The sequence below is a fragment of the Callithrix jacchus genome, chromosome 8 (assembly GCF_049354715.1).
Source record: "Callithrix jacchus isolate 240 chromosome 8, calJac240_pri, whole genome shotgun sequence".
NCBI classification, from domain to species: domain Eukaryota; kingdom Metazoa; phylum Chordata; class Mammalia; order Primates; family Cebidae; genus Callithrix; species Callithrix jacchus.
The window spans coordinates 140,122,705-140,142,075 of record NC_133509.1 but is presented as its reverse complement, the minus strand read 5'-3'; the positions used below and the strand labels follow the sequence as shown (position 1 = coordinate 140,142,075).

The following is a 19,371-nucleotide window of genomic DNA, read 5'->3' as shown; positions in this document are numbered from 1 at the left end:
ACAGGGTTTCACCATGTCTCTAACTCCTGACCTGGTCTCGAACTCCTGACCTCAAGTAATCCACCCGCCTTGGCCTCCCAAAGTGTTGGTATTACAGGCCTGAGCCATCACGCCGGGCCTAGATCTGTGGCCCATCTTGATCTAAGTTTTATATAAGGTGTGTTTTGTATGCTGAGGCCCATTGTTTATGTGGAGGTCCTGTTGTTTCAACACGGTTTTTGAAAGACTGCTCTTTGTGCACTGAAGGCCTTCGCTCCCTCGGTGGTGCTCACTGGGCCCCGTCGCTCCCTCGGTGGTGCTGGCTGGGCCCCGTCGCTCCCTCGGTGGTGCTGGCTGGGCCCCGTCGCTCCTTCGGTGGTGCTTGCTGGGCCCCATCTGTTGAGGTTCGCCTCCAGGCCTTGCGTCCTGCCCTATCGATCAGATGCCATTTCCTTTTTCAGCATCATGCTCTTGTTTACTGTACATGTTATATTGTCCTGAAATCGGACACTGTGAGTTCCCCAACCTTTGTTCTTCCTTTTCAAAGTTGTTGTAGTTATTAATTTCCCTTCTTTTTAATTTTAGAGTAAGTCGGGTGTATCTACAGGTCACATACTCTTATGTGAAGTGCTTGGGACCAGAAGTGTTTGGAACTGGATTTTTCTGATTTTGGAATACCTGCATTACACTTCCTGGCTGAGCATCCCCAGTCCAAAAGCCGGAAACCTGAGACGTTCCAGTGACACGTCCTTTGAGCGCGGTGTGGATGCTCACAAGGTTTCGGGTTTTGCAGCGTTTATAATCTCAGATCTTTGGATTTGGGATGTTGAGCCTGAACAACGGGCCTCGTAGGGTTTTCACGTGAATTGCAGTAAACCTCCTGATACATTTAGGGAGATGTGACGTTTTTCTCTGTTGAATCTCGTAGTCCATGAACACTGTGTCTGCATTCATTTAGGATTCCTTTGATACAGCCTGTCAGTGTTGCGTAGTTTTCAGCATACAGCTTCTGGAGATTTGTTTTTTATTTTTGAGATGGAGTCTTGCTCTTTACCCTGGGCTGGAGTGCAGTGGCGCAGTCTCGGCTCACTGCAACATCTGCCTCCCGAGTTCAAGCGATTCTCCTGCCTCAGCCTCCCACGTAGCTGGGACTACAGGCATGCGTCCCCACGCCCGGCTAATTTTTGTATTTTTAGTAGAGTTGGGGTTTCCCCATGTCTGTCAGGCTAGTCTCAAAGTCCTGACCTCAGGTGATTAACCCACCTCCACCTTCCAAAGTGCAGGGATTACAGGTATGAGCCACTGTGGCCTGCCACTTACTTGCTAGTTCTGAGTTTTTCTTTTTTTCTTTCTTTCTTTTTTTTTAGAGACAGAGTTTCACTCTAATTGCCCAGGCTGGAGTGCAATGGCGTGATCTCAGCTCACCGCAACCTCCACCTCCTGGGTTCAGGCAATTCTCCTACCTCAGCCTCCCAAGTAGCTGGGGTTACAGGCATGCGCCACCACTCCTGGCTAATTTTGTATTTTTAGTAGAGATGCGGTTTCTCCATGTTGGTCAGGCTGGTCTCGAACTCTCAACCTCAGGTGATCTGCCTGCCTTGGATGGGATTACAGGTGCGAGCCACCGCGCCCGGCCGGTTCTGAGTCTTTAATATACTCCTTGAGTGTTTTTATTGTTTGTTTTTTTTAGACAGTGTCTCACTGTTGCCTAGACTGGAGTGGAGAGGTGTGATCACAGCTCACTGCAACCTGGAACTCCTGGGTTCAAGAGGTCCTTCTACCTCAGCCTCCAGAGTAACGAGGACTACAGGCATGTGCTACCATGCCTAGCTAATTAAAAAATTTTTTTGATGGGGAGACAGGGTCTAGGGTCTCATTCTGTCACCCTGGCTGGAATGCAGTGGTCACAGCTTCCTGCAGTCTTAACCTTCTGGACTCCAGTGATTCTCCCAGCTCGGCCTCCTGAGTTGCTGGGACTGCAGGTGTGGACCACCATACCCAGTTAATTTTTCTGTTGTTCTTATAGAGATGGAGTTTTGCCATGTTGCCCAGGCTGGTCTTGAACTCCTGGGCGCAAGTGATTCTCTCACATTGGTCTCTCAAATCAAATGACAGGCATGAAGCAATGTCAGTTTTTTTTTTTTTTTTTGTAGAGATGTGATCTTGCTTTGCTGCTCAGGCTGGTCTCGAACTTCTGGCCTCAAGGCATCCTCCCACCTCGGCCTCCCAAAGTGCTGGGATTAGAGGTGTGAGCTGCTTTGCGTGGCCTCTGCTGTTTCCTTGAGGATTCCTGTTGATGCTTGCATGGGGTATCGGGCTGTGGTTCTTCCTGTAGAAGCTTTGTCTGGGATATCAAGGTCCTGCTCCTTATGGAGGGGGTTGGGAAATGCTTCCTCTTCTGTTTTCTGGAAGAGATTGTGTAGAGTTGGTGTTCTTTCTTTTTGAAATGTTTGGTAGAATTCGCCGGGGTAGCCATCTGGGCCCAGAGGTTTCTTTCTCAGAAGATTCTTCTCTGGGGTTTCGGCTTCTTCCATTGCTGAGGTTCTGGTTGTATAAGGGAGACCTGTGGGGATCACTCCGGTGTGAGGCCCCTAGGAAATGGGCCTCACCATACGGTGAGCTTGAGCCCGGACACAGATCCCCGGTTGGGAGAGTCGAGCTGAGGGAAAGCAGGAACCAAGAGAGGGACTATGTTATTCTAAATAATTAACAGACATTACTTTATGGATATGAGGACTTGGGAGGCATTGTGTCTACTTTCGGCTCCTTATGGTTTATTGCTTGATTGTGTTCATTTTGGACCTGTGTTACTTACTTACCTAACTTACAGGGCGTGACTGTAACTTACTTACCATGGCTTACAGGGCGTGACTGTAACTTACTTACCATAGCTTACAAGGCGTGACTGTAACTTACTTACCATGGCTTACAGGGCTGACTGTAATCTACTTACCTTGACCTATTGGGCGTAGCCTACTTACTGGAAGTAACCTACTTACTGGAAGTAACCTACTTACTGCGCTTAACTTACTTACTGGGTGTAACTTGCTTACTGTAACTTAAGTACGTTAATCTGGTGTAAACAACTTTAACTTCAGAAAAGTATATAATGAAACACATTGCAAAAATAAAATTGCTGCATGAGCATAGCGCATGTAGCCCTCCAGACCTCGCCTTTTCTATCTCCTTTTTTCCGGCGCGCGCTCTCTTCCAGGTTTGGGACCCTCTCGCTGGAGGAGATTCCCGGGCTCGCGTTCAGTTCACAACAGTTGTATTTTAGCTGATCTGTCTCACTGGGGTGAGTTGGCCGCTTGTGTTGTGAGGGATTGGCCCACTTGACCTACTTGGTGAATTCACCTGGAGACTTGTCTGAGGCATTCCCTTATCCTTGTGGTAGCTGTGGGGTCCATAGTGGCTCCCTTTTTTTTTTTTTTTTTTTCTTTCAGATGTTGGTGTTTTGTGTCTTTTTTCCCTTTGTCCTCTTGCTAGAAGTTGGTCAGTTTTTGATCTTTTCTAAGAACTGGCTTTGGGTCTCATCGAGTTTCCTCTCCCACTCTTCCCTCCCCATTGTCTTCTGTGCTGGGACCCTTGGGGTATCTTCCTAGGACTGCTGGGCATGGAGTTTGCAGCTGTGTCACAGTTGCCAAGACTTTGATGCCCGCTGGGATGATAACAACAGTAATGAGAGCGAGTTATCATGGCAGCAGACTCAGGGCTTCCTGGCAGGCACAGTGCTAAGTGCGTCCAGGCCTGGAGAGGGTGCCTTGTCCTCCCTGTGCCCTGCTGGGGAGGATGGCGGTGTGGAGCAGTGCAGAGCTGGAAGTCTGTCACCCGTGTGCTGTCAGAACAAGCTCAGAGCCAGTGCTGTCAGGCAGCCCGAGGTGCCTCTGAGCCCAGGCACACACTCTCCAGGGAGGCGCGGGCCCAGCAACCATCTATGGTGGCCCTGGGGGAGGCGCTTAGAGGCAGCAGGTTCTTAGCCCCTGGGGACTGGCCCAGGCTGTGTCTGAGCCCAGAGGGTGTAGGAGAGAGGGGGAGGAGAGACGGGGAGGAGAGAAGGGGTAGGAGAGATGGGGAGGAGAGGGGTAGGAGAGAGGGGGTAGGAGAGAGGGGGAGGAGAGGGGTTAGGAGAGAGGGGGAGGAGAGGGGATAGGAGAGATGGGGAGGAGAGAGGGGGATGAGAGAGGGGGAGGAGAGGGGGGAGAAGAGAGGGGGTAGGAGAGAGGGGGAGGAGAGAAGGGGTAGGAGAGAGGGGGAGGAGAGGGGATAGGAGAGAGGGGGAGGAGAGGGGGAGGAGAGAGAGGAAGGAGAGAGGGGAGGAGAGGGGGAAGAGAGAGAGGAAGGAGAGGGGGGAAGAGAGAGAGGAAGGAGAGGGGGGAGGAGAGAGGGGGAGGAGAGACGGGGAGGAGAGAAGGGGTAGGAGAGGGGGAGGAGAGGGGGTAGGAGAGGGGGAAGAGGGGGTAGGAGAGAGGGGAAGAGGGGATAGGAGAGATGGGGAGGAGAGGAGATAGGATAGAGGGGGAGGAGAGGAGATAGGATAGAGGGGGAGGAGAGAGGGGGAGGAGCAGGGGGAGGAGAGAGGATAGGAGAGAGGGGAGGAGAGGGGGAGGAGAGAGGAAGGAGAGAGGGGAGGAGAGGGGGAGGAGAGAGAGGAAGGAGAGGGAGGAGGAGAGAGGGGGAGGAGAGATGGGGAGGAGAGAAGGGGTAGGAGAGGGGGAGGTGAGGGGGTAGGAGAGAGGGGGAAGAGGGGGTAGGAGAGAGGGGAAGAGGGGATAGGAGAGATGGGGAGGAGAGGGGGTAGGAGAGGGGGAGGAGAGGAGATAGGATAGAGTGGGAGGAGCAGGGGGAGGAGAGAGGATAGGAGAGAGGGGGAGGAGAGGGGATAGGAGAGAGGGGATAGAGAGGGGGAGGAGAGGGGGAAGGAGAGGGGGGAGGAGAGAGGATAGGAGAGAGGGGGAGGAGAGGCGGGGAGGAGAGGGGAAGGAGGGGGGAAGAGAAAGGGGGAGGAGAGGGGGAGGAGAGAGGATAGGAGAAGGGGAGGAGAGAGGTTAGGAGAGGGGGGGAGGAGAGGGTATAGGAGAGAGGGGAGGAGAGGGGATAGGAGAGAGGGCAGGAGAGGGGGGAGGAGAGGGGATAGGAGAGAGGGGGAGGAGAGGGAGGAGGAGAGAGGGGGAGGAGAGGGAGGAGGAGAGAGGGGGAGAAGAGGGGGGAGGAGAGAGGATAGGAGAGAGGGGGAGGAGGGGGGAAGGAGGGGGGGAGGAGGGGGGAGGAGAGAGGGTATCAGCTGGTCTGGGCAGCCCCTCTGTCTCCCAGGCAGGCTCTCCAGGCGCCCACCCAGCATCCACCCTCCCGGTCACAGCGGTGATCACACAGGGCTGGAAGCCTTGGGGACTTCTCAGTTTCCCTGGCACACAAGTAGGCCCCGGCTACCCTTGCTCCAGCTTCATCCTGAAAGCTGAGCTCTCTCTTTGAGCTGTCATGGTCTTTCCTAGGAGTCTGGCTTATTAACTGAGAACTAAGCCTGACTCGGCCTCACAGTTTACTCTGGAATATTTAACTAAGGCATCAGAGCAGGCGGCCAGAGGCCTCCGGAGAGGCCCCCGAGGGCCCTGACCTCAGGAGCCAGCCCGGCTGGGGAAACCACACCAGCGTTCCATCGTCCCGGGGCCTGCCCGAGGTTGGCTGTGCAGAGAGAAGGGGGCGGTGTGTGAGGACTGAGGCTCAGTGTGGCTGGAGGGACCAGGCAGGTGGAGTTGGGGGCCGTTGGCCTGGGGTCTTGGCAGTGCCCTGAGGAGGCCGCCCGCTCCACCGAGGCAAGGCGGGCCCACGTCAGTGTCCTGTGCCGCATGTGCCCCGAGGCTTCCCTCTGCCAGCAGCTGATGGTGATGGCACCCATGTCCCTGCCCCCCAGGCGGGAGCTTGAGCACCTGGGAACCCCCATACCAGGCAACCCGGGCTCCTGCTTGCGGGGCTCCCTTGTCCTCCTGTGCAGGGAGCAGCACACTGCAGTGCCACCAGAACTTGTGGGGGAGGGGAGTGTTTTCCATACTCACAGCTGTCAGTGTCTTCACACTTAGGCCTTTGAACCCGGGTGTCCGTGAGTGCTGCTGTTTTCCATTTGGGGTCATGATGCAGCCAGACCTGCTTTGTGACTGATGGTGCCATGTCATCTGGCGCTGGCCCTGGAGAGGGGCTCGGAAGGCAGAGCTGCCCTCGCCTGCTGGGGAGCTCCCTTTGCCTCAGAAGGCTGTGACCAGCCAGCCTCTGCCTGCAACGTGGCGGGGCCTGCGGCCTAGAGGTCTGAGCGTGGGCCTGGCCTCCTGGCGGGCTCTTGTCCTGAGGGTGGAAGCCTCTGCCCTGTGGCCCTCAGAACCCTAAGTTGTGGCTGAAGGTACCTGCTCTCAGGAAACAGCTCTCCAGGCAGGAGACAGGGTGCATTCTGTCCTGTTGGCATCTGGGTGAGAGAGGAAGCCGCTGGTTAGCCTGCAGTGTGACACACGTCCTGTTTTTCATAACCAAATTGTTATCGCTACAAAAGCAGCTCCTCAGCAGTGGCCTGAGAAGGGCCTGGGCCTGGGGAAGGGTCTGGGCCTGGGGGAAGGGTCTGGGCCTGGGGAAGGGTCTGGGCCTGGGGAAGGGTCTGGGCCTGGGGGAAGGGTCTGGGCCTGGGGAAGGGCCTGGGCCTGGGCCTGGGGAAGGGTCTGGGCCTGGGCCTGGGGAAGGGTCTGTGCCTGGGGAAGGGTCTGTGCCTGGGGAAGGGTCTGTGCCTGGGGAAGGATCTGGGCCTGGGGAAGGGTCTGGGCCTGGGCCTGGGGAAGGGTCTGGGCCTGGGCCTGGGGAAGGGTCTGGGCCTGGGGAAGGGTCTGGGCCTGGGGAAGGATCTGGGCCTGGGGAAGGGTCTAGGCCTGGGGAAGGGTCTGGGCCTGGGGAAGGGTCTGGGCCTGGGGGAAGGATCTGGGCCTGGGGAAGGGTCTGGGCCTGGGGAAGGGTCTGGGCCTGGGGGAAGGGTCTGCGCTGGAGAAGAGGGTGTGGGCTGCCATGCTCGGCCTGCTTGTCAGTGCTGCCCAGATGTCTGAGGCTGCTGCATCCAGCCCCACCAGTAGGCACACACCCTGTGTTCCTGGGACCGCGTCCTCAGCACTCAGGGATACACTGCACTCTGGTCCAGCCTCTTTAGGGCACTCAGCTGTGGGACTCCTGCATTCCTCTCCATCTGTTACTGCCCAGCCAGGCCTCCTACAGGTATCTCCCCTTAAAAGAAGTTTCCAGCAGGTGTGGTAGCTCATGCTTGTAATCCCAGGATTTGGGGAAACCAAGGTGGGAGGACCACTTGAGGTCAAGAGTTTGAGACCAGCAGGGGCAACACAGTGAGACTGTCTCCGCAAAAACTGCAACGAAACAACCCCCAAGATACAAAAATTAGCTGGGCATGGTAGTGAGCGCCTGTAATACCAGCTACTGGGAAGGCTGAGGCAAGAGAATTGCTTGAACCCGGGAGGTGGAGGTTGTAGGGAGCCAAAATCACACCATTGCACTCCAGCCTGGGCAACAAGAGAGAAACTCTGTCTCAAAAATAAAAAAGAGGTCTTGCTCTGTCACCCAGGCTGAAGTGCAGTGGCACCATCTTGGCTCACTGAAGCCTCAGCCTCCCGGGCAAAGGATCCTCCCACCTCAGCCTCCCATGTCTAGCTAATGTTTTCTTATTTTGTTTGTTTCGGAGACAGAGTTTTGTGCTACCACGCCTGGCCATGCACCACCATGCCTGGCTAACTTTTGCATTTTTAGAGACAAGGTTTCTCCATGTTGGCCAGGCTGGTCTTGAACTGCCAACTTCAGGTGATCGACCCATCTTAGCCTCCCAAAGTGCTGGGATTGCAGACATAAGCCACCACTCCCAGCCAGACCCTGTCTCTTAAAAAAAATTTCGTCTGGGTGTGGCGGCTCACGCCTGTCTGTAATCCCAGCAGTTTGGGAGGACAACGCGGGCGGATCACGAGGTCAGGAGTTCGAGACCAGCCTGGCGAATACAGTGAAACCCCATCTGTACTAAAAATACAAAAATTAGTCCAGCATGGTGATGCGCGCCTGTAATCCCAGTTACTCAGGTGGCTGAGGCAGGAGAACTGCTTGAACCCGGGAGGTGGATGTTGCAGTGAGCGGAGACTGCACCACTGCACTCCAGCCTGGGCAACAGAGCGAGACTCCATCTCAAAAAAAAAAAAAAGGGTTTCACAGCAGCAGCAGAAAGTCTCCAGTTAAGTTTTGTTTGTTTTTGAGACGGAGTCTCAGCTCACTGCAACTTCTGCCTCCTGGATTTAAGCGATTCTCCTGCCTCGGCCTCCTGAGTAGCTGAGACTACAGGAGTACGCCACCACGCCTGGCTAATTTTTTCGTATTTTTTAAGTAGAGATGGGGTTCATCACGTTGGCCAGGCTGGTCTTGAACTTCTGAGCTCAGGTGATCCGCCCACCTCAGCTTCCCAAAGTGTTGGAATTACAGGCGTGAGCCACCCAGCCCAGTCCCAGTTAAGTTAAATGAGCTCGTGAACACTGAAGCTTATTGCTTTCCCATGTTGGAAGAATCCTGGGGCGAAGTGGATGACAGTGCTCTGCTTGGCCTTTCTGGGCACGGCCCGCCTTTCTGTCTGGTCCAGCGTATGGGATACTGCTGGCTCTTGACCTCCTCTGGCTGTGGTGGAACCGCGGGTCCTCCCCGATGTCCACAGGGGGGCAGTCTCAGCCAGGCCCCGCAAGACCCGCCCCTTCCACACCTTAGTTCCAGCTAATGGGAACTGTACTTTTTGTTATAGAAAGGTGCTATGGAAAATATCAAATGTTTTAGAGGTAGAAACATGGTGGCAGTTTCAGCCAGAGGTGGCACTGAGGCTTTCCTCTTCAGCCTCCCCATGGTTAGTGTGCTGAGGGTTCGCACCGTGTCCCGCACGTGTGCCTGCAAGTGTGCCCGGACCAGGGTGTGGGGGAAGCAGAAGCCAGGAGGTGCTGCTCCCAGAGCAGGTGCAGCAGCATGGCCCCAGGGACAGTGACCGTAGTGTGGGGGGACAGGGAGGACAATGCAGGGACAGGAAATGGAGGTCCTGGGGTGTGACGTGGGGACGGGAGGCTGGAGGGCACAGGAGAGAGAGTGATGGAGGAGGAGGAGGGAGGGCAGAGGTGGCAGGTGGAGCGTGGAGCTGCTGACGCATGCAGCTTTGCAGTGCGTTGCGGTGCATGCCGACGAGCATGGGTCAAGGAATGAGGACCTTGCCTGAAGCACAGCCAGAATCAAAGTCGTCGCAGTAGTCTAGCGTGGCGTCTTGCTGCTGGCCTGCTCTGCTGGCATGCCTGGTGCCCACTGTGCCGAGGCAGGGAAACGTGGCTAGAGTGGAGGCCACACAACGTCCCTGTTCTTGGAAGGTGGGGCTTCAGGAGCTTTTTATACTTTGCTCAGCGTCCTTCTTCTAATGTAATATTATATGAATTATTTATTAAAAGCATTGTATATACTAATTAGAATAACAGTGATGTACCCGGGTGGTGTGGCTCATGCCTGTAATCTTAGCACACTGGGAGGCTGAGATGGGTGGATTAGCTGCTGTCAGGAGTTTGAGGCTAGCCTGACCAACATGGAGAAACCCCATTTCTACTAAAAATACAAAAAATTAGCTGGGCATGGTGGCGCATGCCTGTAATCTCAGCTACTCTGGAGGCTGAGGCAGGAGAATTGCTTGAACTCGGGAGGCAGAGGGTGCGGTGAGCAGAGATTGCCCCAGGTCTTCTCTAGCCCCCACAAGCAGACACCCCTGTGACCAGCTCCAGCTACTCTTTATTTTTTTGTTTTTCAAGGTAGGTTCTCACTGTGCTGCTCAGGCTGGAGTGCAGTGGTGCCATCACAGGTCACTGCAGCCTCCACCTTCTGGACTCAGACGATCTGCCTGCTTCAGCCTCCCAGGTAGCTGGGATCACAGGCATGCCCCGCCATACCCCGCCAAGTTTTTCTTTTTCTAGAGATGGGGTCTTGCTGGGTTGCCTGGGCTGGTCTTGAACTCCTGGGCTCAAGCAGTCTTCCTGCCTCAGCCTCTCAAATTGCTGTGGTTACGTGTGGAGCCACCATGCCTGGCCTGTTCTAGGTCCTTTTTTTTTCAAGACAGGGTCTCATTCTGTCACCCAGGCTGGCCTGCAGTGGCACAATCACAGCTCACTGCAGCTGTGACCTCCTGGGTTCTAGCGATCCTCCCACACCTTAGCCTCCTGAGTAGTAGGACCATAAGCAGGCACCACCACACCCAGCTAAGTTTTTGTTTTTTGTAGAGATGGGGTCTCCCCGTGTTGCCCAGGCTGGTATTGAACTCCTGGGTTAATCAGTCTTCCTGCTCTGGCCTCCCAAAGTGTTGGGACCACAGGCATGAGCCACCACGCCTGGTCACTGCTCTAGCTTCTTGTAGGCCACTAGGTTTGTGGCAGTTTTGATGGCAGCCACAGAAAACTAGTACACAGATTCTAGTGTGACAGCCCGGGCAGTCTCCAGGCACTGCCCCTTCCCAGCACCACCTCTGCTGGAGAGGCCTGTGCTCAGTGCCACTGCCCCTGCTGCCGGCTGGCCCTGTGGCCACCTTACCCCCCAGGAGGCCGGCTCGATCTTTGCCTCTGCTGCCGCTGGGGGAAGTGGAGTATTACTTGACCCTGTTCAGCTCTCAGTTCCCAGCTACACCCAGAGCTGCCCCTTGCTCTCTGCAACACTTTCTTGGCTGCTCTTGTTCCTTTTTGTTTCCAGCTGAACTTTAGAATCATTTTACTGGGGTCTTTAAAGAATCTTGTTAGTATTTGTTTGGGATTCGCTTGTCTGTGCTGCTGGCTGCTCCTGGGTGACCCTGAGGTCCCTGCCGTTGTGCTTTTCCCGGAGGGGCTGTCCCCAGACTCCAGCAATTGGCTTTCTGTGTCTGCATCCCATCCTTCCATTGTCCTCCGTCAGGCCCTGTGCACTTGCCTTTCCCCACGAGGCGGAGGTTGTCCCTGTGTCCCCGGATTCAGCAGCATCAGTCCTTGTATCTGCTTTGACACAAATGCACTGGCTCCTGTGCTGTCCACTGAGGGCTGACGCTGTGGGGTGGGGGAGACCCTATCCTGCTCCCCAACCTTTGGGTAGGCCTGGGCCTTGCCTCAGTCTTCACCTTGCCGTGCTCGTTGGAAGATCAGGCTGCAGTGCTTGAGCTCGAGAGCCTGGTGAACAATCCAAATGTCCACCTGATGTTTCCAGAGGTACCAGGCCCAGGTCTTAACCCCGGAGCCCTGCAGGGCAGCGTGTGGTGGGTGTCTGGGGCTTGCTGTCAGTTGGCAGAGCTCCAGAGCAGAGTGCCCAGCAGTTTCAGCTGTAGCCACCCTGCATGTGGGTGGGCTGAGGCGTGGGGCATTCTTCAGACTGACTGGTTGCAGTGCCTTCGGGCACACGGGACGGCCCCTGCGTCCCCAGAGCCTGCAGTGCAGCAGGGAGGTGGATGCATTTACATTGGTCACTGTGCAAGAGTGGCATCTGGGTGGGCTGGCCTGGGGCACGGGGAGGAGAGCCAGCCCATGCTGTGTGCACCGCGTGCGGAGGTTTGGAGGCAGATCTGTGCTCTCGCCCGGCGGCCATGTGGCAGCATCCACTCTGTACTGGCAGTGTGTCAGGGACATGGTTAGAAAATGCAGGAGGTGCAGCTGGCCCACCCTCCATCCTGCTGGCTGGGCAGAGCGAGTGACGCTTCCCCCACTGGGGCTCAGTGATGGGGGCTGGGGCCCACCTGCCGCTTCCCCCACGAGTGCTGACCCCGCTTTGCTCTCACTTTGTGTATGTGGATGTCGTGAGGCTGTAAACGCAGGTCTTCCCCAGGGTTTGGCTCATCTCTTTTGTGTTTCCAGGTGCTGGCAAAACCCCGACTCTGGGCGGCGGCTTCCACGTGAATCTGGGGAAGGAGTCAAGAGCGCAGACCCTGCAGAACGGTATTTCCCACCGCGGATGCTGCTGAGCGTGCCGCAGGTCCCAGAGGAGGGGGTGGTGGTGCTGGGGTGGGGGCGCTGACTCAGCCATGGGCCTCATGGCCTGCCACTTGGTCACCCTGCACGCCCGACCCAGGCTGCCTTCCAGGAGGAATTGTGCCCTGAGTCCCCTCCTGGATGTCCTGCAGACTCTGCCAGGGCTGCTGGGGTGAGCTCAGTGGGCCCTGCAGGGTCCACAGCTGTTGGTTGCTGGTCTCAGTGAGACGGAGGCAGAAACAACACATTTAAGGCAGGTGGATGTTGTAGTGACATTCTCAGTGCGTTTTGTAAAAGTGCTAGTTGACAAACTGGAGAAATGTCTGCTGGGTTATTTGTCTCATTATTGAGTTGAAAAAGTTCTTTAAGTATTTTAGGTACAAGTCTTTTATCAGATGGATGGTTTATAGGAAATTTTCAGCTATTTCATGTGTTCTTTTCATTTTCCTTTGTCTTTCTGTTTCTCGATGGTATCCTTTGGAGCACAAATGTTTTAAATTCTGATAGTGTCCAGTTTGCCTGTTTAGTCTCTTGACCCCTGTGCTTTGGTGGAATTAACAGATACTGCCTAATGCAGTCCGAATCGTGAAGATCGGTGCGTAGGAGGTTTGGAGTTCCGTGGCTTCAGCCCTTACCTGTAGATTTTGCTCCGTGTTGAGTTAACGTTTGCATGCGATGTGGGGGCGAGGGCCTGCCTTCACTCTTGCACGAGGACACCCAGTTTTCTCAGGACCAGGTGTTGAAAACACTGTGTTTTTCCAGTTGGCGTCCTCTTGGTGCCCTTGTTGAAAATCAGTTGGCCGCAAACCGGAAGGTTTATTTCTGGAGCCTCAGTTTGGCTCTGTGAACGCATGACGCTTGCACCCATTCCCGCTGCTCAGGACACCAAAGCTTTGCAGTAAGTTTTGAAATCAGGAAGTGGGAGTCCTCTAACTGCTCCTTCTCAAGTGTCGCGTTGCCTGTTTGAAGTCCCCTGAATGGTCACATGAACTTTAGGATCAGCTTGTCAGTTTCTGCCAAGTCAGACGGGGATGCATTAATGGGCTGATCGTTTTGGAGGACACTGGCGTTTAAATGGCGTAAGTCTTCTGACACCTGAACATGGGATGTCTTTCCACTGGTTTAGGTCTTTAATTTGTTTCAACAATTTTAGTAGTTTTCAGAGTGTAAGTTTTATACTTTTGTTGAATTTATTCTCAGTTGATATGTATTGATCTTGTATCTTGCAGCCTGGCTGAACTAATTTTTTAGTCCTAATAGTTTTTTAGCGGATTCCTTAGTATTTTCTGTACGAGATCGTGTTATCTTTCCTTTCCAGTCTAGTGCGAGGCGAACGTGGTCACCACTACGCTGCGGAAACAACGGTTCCCTTCCAGCCTAGTGCCTGCTTTTGTTTGTCTTCACCACATTGAATCACAGTGCTGTGAACAGATATCCTCTTGTCCTTGATCCTGGGAAGCCTCCAGTCTTCACCATTGAGTGTGGTGTTGGCTGTGGGTCAGTCCAGGCCGGGATACTTTTTGCTAGGACCTCTTCGCCTTCAGTTTCATCAAGGACACTCTCAGGAACGCTCAGAGCACACGAGGGATCCTTGTGATGGGTGCAGCCATGTCCCGCAGCCTTGGTCTGCATGCTGGGAGGCAGTCTGGACAGGGAGAACATTTGTGTGGACAGCACCTCGCCACGGGCTTTTCTCCTGGGCCATCACCAGGAGGCGGGCTCTGGAGCACCTGTCTCTGCTCCTGGCTGCTGCTGCCAACAGGTGGCCGGTACTGACACACCGAGGCTGGCAGGGGTGGTTGGGCTTGCGATGGTCCCTCACGTCAGAGTGGATCATTATGCTTCCGTTGTGCTTTTGTCCTTGCCCCTGTGACCACGGACTTCTCAGTGGAGGAGTGTCAGCTCCTTTATTGCTGACTTCCGGCCGGATTCTCCCGCAGTGAAGAGCACCCTGTGTGATTTTGGCCCTTTCCTCCTGACTCCCGGCCTGATTCTCCCGCACTAGAGAGCACCCTCTGATTTCGGCCCTTTCCTCCTGACTCCCGGCCTGATTCTCCCGCACTAGAGAGCACCCTCTGATTTCGGCCCGTTCCTCCTGACTCCCGGCCTGATTCTCCCGCACTAGAGAGCACCCTCTGATTTCGGCCCTTTCCTCCTGACTCCCGGCCTGATTCTCCCGCACTAGAGAGCACCCTCTGATTTCGGCCCTTTCCTCCTGACTCCCGGCCTGATTCTCCCGCACTAGAGAGCACCCTGTGTGATTTCGGCCCTTTCCTCCTGACTTTCTCCCGCACTAGAGAGCACCCTGTGTGATTTCGGCCCTTTCCTCCTGACTCCCGGCCTGATTCTCCCGCATTAGAGAGCACCCTCTGTGATTTCGGCCCTTTCCTCCTGACTCCGGCCTGATTCTCCCGCACTAGAGAGCACCCTCTGTGATTTCGACCCTTTCCTCCTGACTCCCGGCCTGATTCTCCCGCACTAGAGAGCACCCTCTGATTTCGGCCCTTTCCTCCTGACTCCCGGCCCGATTCTCCCGCACTAGAGAGCACCCTCTGATTTCGGCCCTTTCCTCCTGACTCCCGGCCTGATTCTCCCGCACTAGAGAGCACCCTCTGATTTCGGCCCTTTCCTCCTGACTCCCGGCCCGATTCTCCCGCACTAGAGAGCACCCTCTGATTTCGGCCCTTTCCTCCTGACTCCCGGCCTGATTCTCCCGCACTAGAGAGCACCCTGTGTGATTTCGGCCCTTTCCTCCTGACTCCCGGCCTGATTCTCCCGCACTAGAGAGCACCCTCTGATTTCGGCCCTTTCCTCCTGACTCCCGGCCCGATTCTCCCGCACTAGAGAGCACCCTCTGATTTCGGCCCTTTCCTCCTGACTCCCGGCCTGATTCTCCCGCACTAGAGAGCACCCTGTGTGATTTCGGCCCTTTCCTCCTGACTCCCGGCCTGATTCTCCCGCACTAGAGAGCACCCTCTGATTTCGGCCCTTTCCTCCTGACTCCCGGCCCGATTCTCCCGCACTAGAGAGCACCCTCTGATTTCGGCCCTTTCCTCCTGACTCCCGGCCTGATTCTCCCGCACTAGAGAGCACCCTGTGTGATTTCGGCCCTTTCCTCCTGACTCCCGGCCTGATTCTCCCGCACTAGAGAGCACCCTGTGTGATTTCGGCCCTTTCCTCCTGACTTTCTCCCGCACTAGAGAGCACCCTGTGTGATTTCGGCCCTTTCCTCCTGACTCCCGGCCTGATTCTCCCGCACTAGAGAGCACCCTCTGATTTCGGCCCTTTCCTCCTGACTCCCGGCCCGATTCTCCCGCACTAGAGAGCACCCTCTGATTTCGGCCCTTTCCTCCTGACTCCCGGCCTGATTCTCCCGCACTAGAGAGCACCCTGTGTGATTTCGGCCCTTTCCTCCTGACTCCCGGCCTGATTCTCCCGCACTAGAGAGCACCCTCTGATTTCGGCCCTTTCCTCCTGACTCCCGGCCCGATTCTCCCGCACTAGAGAGCACCCTCTGATTTCGGCCCTTTCCTCCTGACTCCCGACCTGATTCTCCCGCACTAGAGAGCACCCTCTGATTTCGGCCCTTTCCTCCTGACTCCCGGCCTGATTCTCCCGCACTAGAGAGCACCCTGTGTGATTTCGGCCCTTTCCTCCTGACTCCCGGCCTGATTCTCCTGCACTAGAGAGCACCCTCTGATTTCGGCCCTTTCCTCCTGACTCCCGGCCTGATTCTCCCGCACTAGAGAGCACCCTGTGTGATTTCGGCCCTTTCCTCCTGACTCCCGGCCTGATTCTCCCGCACTAGAGAGCACCCTGTGTGATTTCGGCCCTTTCCTCCTGACTCCCGGCCTGATTCTCCTGCACTAGAGAGCACCCTGTGTGATTTCGGCCCTTTCCTCCTGACTCCCGGCCTGATTCTCCCGCACTAGAGAGCACCCTCTGATTTCGGCCCTTTCCTCCTGACTCCCGGCCTGATTCTCCCGCACTAGAGAGCACCCTGTGTGATTTCGGCCCTTTCCTCCTGACTCCCGGCCTGATTCTCCCGCACTAGAGAGCACCCTGTGTGATTTCGGCCCTTTCCTCCTGACTCCCGGCCTGATTCTCCCGCACTAGAGAGCACCCTGTGTGATTTCGGCCCGTTCCTCCTGACTCCCGGCCTGATTCTCCTGCACTAGAGAGCACCCTCTGTGATTTCGGCCCTTTCCTCCTGACTCCTGGCCTGATTCTCCCGCACTAGAGAGCACCCTGTGTGATTTTGGCCCGTTCCTCCTGACTCCCGGCCTGATTCTCCCGCACTAGAGAGCACCCTGTGTGATTTCGGCCCTTTCCTCCTGACTCCCGGCCTGATTCTCCCGCACTAGAGAGCACCCTCTGTGATTTCGGCCCTTTCCTCCTGACTCCCGGCCTGATTCTCCCGCACTAGAGAGCACCCTGTGTGATTTCGGCCCTTTCCTCCTGACTCCCGGCCTGATTCTCCCGCACTAGAGAGCACCCTCTGATTTCGGCCCTTTCCTCCTGACTCCCGGCCTGATTCTCCCGCACTAGAGAGCACCCTCTGATTTCGGCCCTTTCCTCCTGACTCCCGGCCCGATTCTCCCGCACTAGAGAGCACCCTCTGATTTCGGCCCTTTCCTCCTGACTCCCGGCCTGATTCTCCCGCACTAGAGAGCACCCTGTGTGATTTCGGCCCTTTCCTCCTGACTCCCGGCCTGATTCTCCTGCACTAGAGAGCACCCTCTGTAATTTCGGCCCTTTCCTTCTGACTCCTGGCCTGATTCTCCCGCACTAGAGAGCACCCTCTGTGATTTCAGTGTTATGAAATGCTTCGAGCAGTGCTTCCTGGCCCGGTTGAAGGCCAGTTTTGTAGGGTTAGGGTTAGGGTTAGGGTTAGCGCCTGTGTGTCGTGCACATGAATGCCTTCCTGCAGGAAGCGGGTGGAGTGCCGCGCATCCCTCCTCCTCCCCGCTGGCTGTGGTCCTCGTCTGTCACCAAGCCACAGTTCTGAAACGCCGCTCGGTGGGGCTCTCTCCTCATTGACCCGATGAGCCTTTGGTTTGGGACGCATTTCTCAGGGAAATTCTTTTTCTGTTCTCTGGGTCTGTTTTTCCTGACAAGGCTTGTGTGGCAAAGTGCATGACCTTCAAACACCGGACAAATCTGCGGGAGCCAGGCCTGCGGCAGCTCGGAAACCACCTGCTGCCCACTGCCTGTGCTTGGTTTTCTGCTTCACACGGTGGGAATCACAGAAATGAATTTTTTTAAAAAGATGTTTTTAGAGCATTTTTGGCTCACAGTGAAATGGATTTTTCTGATTTTAGTTTTGCTGGTAGGTGTGTGGCACTCTCACTGTGGTGAGATTTGCTTTCCCTGGTGACTCATACGACCACAGCCTTTGCTCACGCTTCCTGGTCATTTGGACATCCTTCTGTGTGAAGTGCCTGTTGGCGCCTTTTGTGCACGTTTGGTTTTTAAAAATTGGGTTGTCTTTTTCTCATAGATTTGTAGAAGTTCTTTATGTGTTACGGATTCGAGTCCTTTGTTGGTTGTATATGTTTATATGTTATGGATTCGAGTCCTTTGCTGGATATACATGTTTATATATGTGGATTTGAGTTCTTTGATGGATATACGTGTTTTTGTTTGTTTGCTTTTTTTGGACAGAGTTTTGCTCTTGTTACCCAGGCTGGGGTGCAATGGCGCGATCTCAGCTCACCGCAACCTCCGCCTCCCGGGTTCAGGCAATTCTCCTGCCTTAGCCTCCCGAGTAGCTGGGATTACAGGCACGCGCCACCGTGCCCAGCTAATTTTTTGTATTTTTAGTAGAGACGGGGTTTCACCGTCTTGATCAGGATGGTCTTGATCTCTTGACCTCGTGATCCACCCGCTTCGGCCTCCCAAAGTGCTGGGATTACAGGCATGAGCCACTGTGCTCGGCCATGGATATATGTGTTTACGTGTTGTGGATCTGAGTTCTCTGATGGATAGACGTGTTTACGTGTTGTGGATCTCAGTTCTCTGATGGATAGACGTGTTTACGTGTTGTGGATCTCAGTTCTCTGATGGATAGGCGTGTTTACGTGTTGTGGATCTCAGTTCTCTGATGGATATACGTGTTTACGTGTTGTGGATCTCAGTTCTCTGATGGATATACGTGTTTACGTGTTGTGGATCTCAGTTCTCTGATGGATATACGTGTTTACGTGTTGTGGATCTCAGTTCTCTGATGGATAGGCGTGTTTACGTGTTGTGGATCTCAGTTCTCTGATGGATATACGTGTTTACGTGTTGTGGATCTCGGTTCTCTGATGGATATACGTGTTTACGTGTTGTGGATCTCGGTTCTCTGATGGATATACGTGTTTACGTGTTGTGGATCTGGGTTCTCTGATGGATAGACGTGTTTACGTGTTGTGGATCTGGGTTCTCTGATGGATAGACGTGTTTACGTGTTGTGGATCTCGGTTCTCTGATGGATAGACGTGTTTACGTGTTGTGGATCTCGGTTCTCTGATGGATAGACGTGTTTACGTGTTGTGGATCTCGGTTCTCTGATGGATAGACGTGTTTACGTGTTGTGGATCTCGCTTCTCTGATGGATAGACGTGTTTACGTGTTGTGGATCTCGGTTCTCTGATGGATAGACGTGTTTACGTGTTGTGGATCTCGGTTCTCTGATGGATAGACGTGTTTACGTGTTGTGGATCTCGCTTCTCTGATGGATAGACGTGTTTACGTGTTGTGGATCTCGGTTCTCTGATGGATAGACGTGTTTACGTGTTGTGGATCTCGGTTCTCTGATGGATAGACGTGTTTACGTGTTGTGGATCTCGCTTCTCTGATGGATAGACGTGTTTACGTGTTGTGGATCTCGGTTCTCTGATGGATAGACGTGTTTACGTGTTGTGGTTGTCAGTTCTCTGATGGATAGACGTGTTTACGTGTTGTGGATCTCAGTTCTCTGATGGATAGACGTGTTTACGTGTTGTGGATTTCAGTTCTTTGATGGATATATGTGTTTCGAAACCACCTCCCACGTCTACAGCTTGTTTTTTCACTCTCTTCATGTTGTCTTTTGATGAACAGAATTTTTTAACGACTGGGTTTTTAAAAATTTTTTTTCCTTTTGTTCTTTTTTTTAATTTGTTTTTTTGTTTGTTGGTTGTTTTTTTTCTGGGTTTCACTCAGTCGCCCGGGCTGGAGTGTAGTGCAGTCATGGCTCACTGCAGCCTCAGTCTCCCAGACTAAAGCCATCCTCCCACCTCAGCCTCCTGAGTAGCTGGGAGCACATGTACATGCCACCACATCCACTAATATTTACGTTTTCTAAAAATAGAGATGGGGGTCTTACCATGTTGGCCAGGTTGGCCTTTAACTCCTGAGC

General features: G+C 54.5%; 1 protein-coding gene across 5 annotated transcripts in view; it reads left to right on the top strand.

The window, feature by feature from the left end:
* BRF1 (BRF1 general transcription factor IIIB subunit) overlaps positions 1–19,371 on the top strand; it is a 72,403-nt gene that overhangs the window by 1,998 nt on the left and 51,034 nt on the right. For 3 of the 5 annotated variants that reach the window (XM_035261734.3, XM_078335894.1, XM_035261733.3), the window contains exon 2: positions 11,874–11,954. In XM_035261734.3, coding sequence (XP_035117625.1) covers positions 11,874–11,954 — 81 coding nt within the window. Of the gene's footprint in view, positions 1–11,873; positions 11,992–19,371 lie in introns of all 5 variants that reach the window. The other 2 variants (XM_035261736.3, XM_078335893.1) reach the window with 1 other exon arrangement.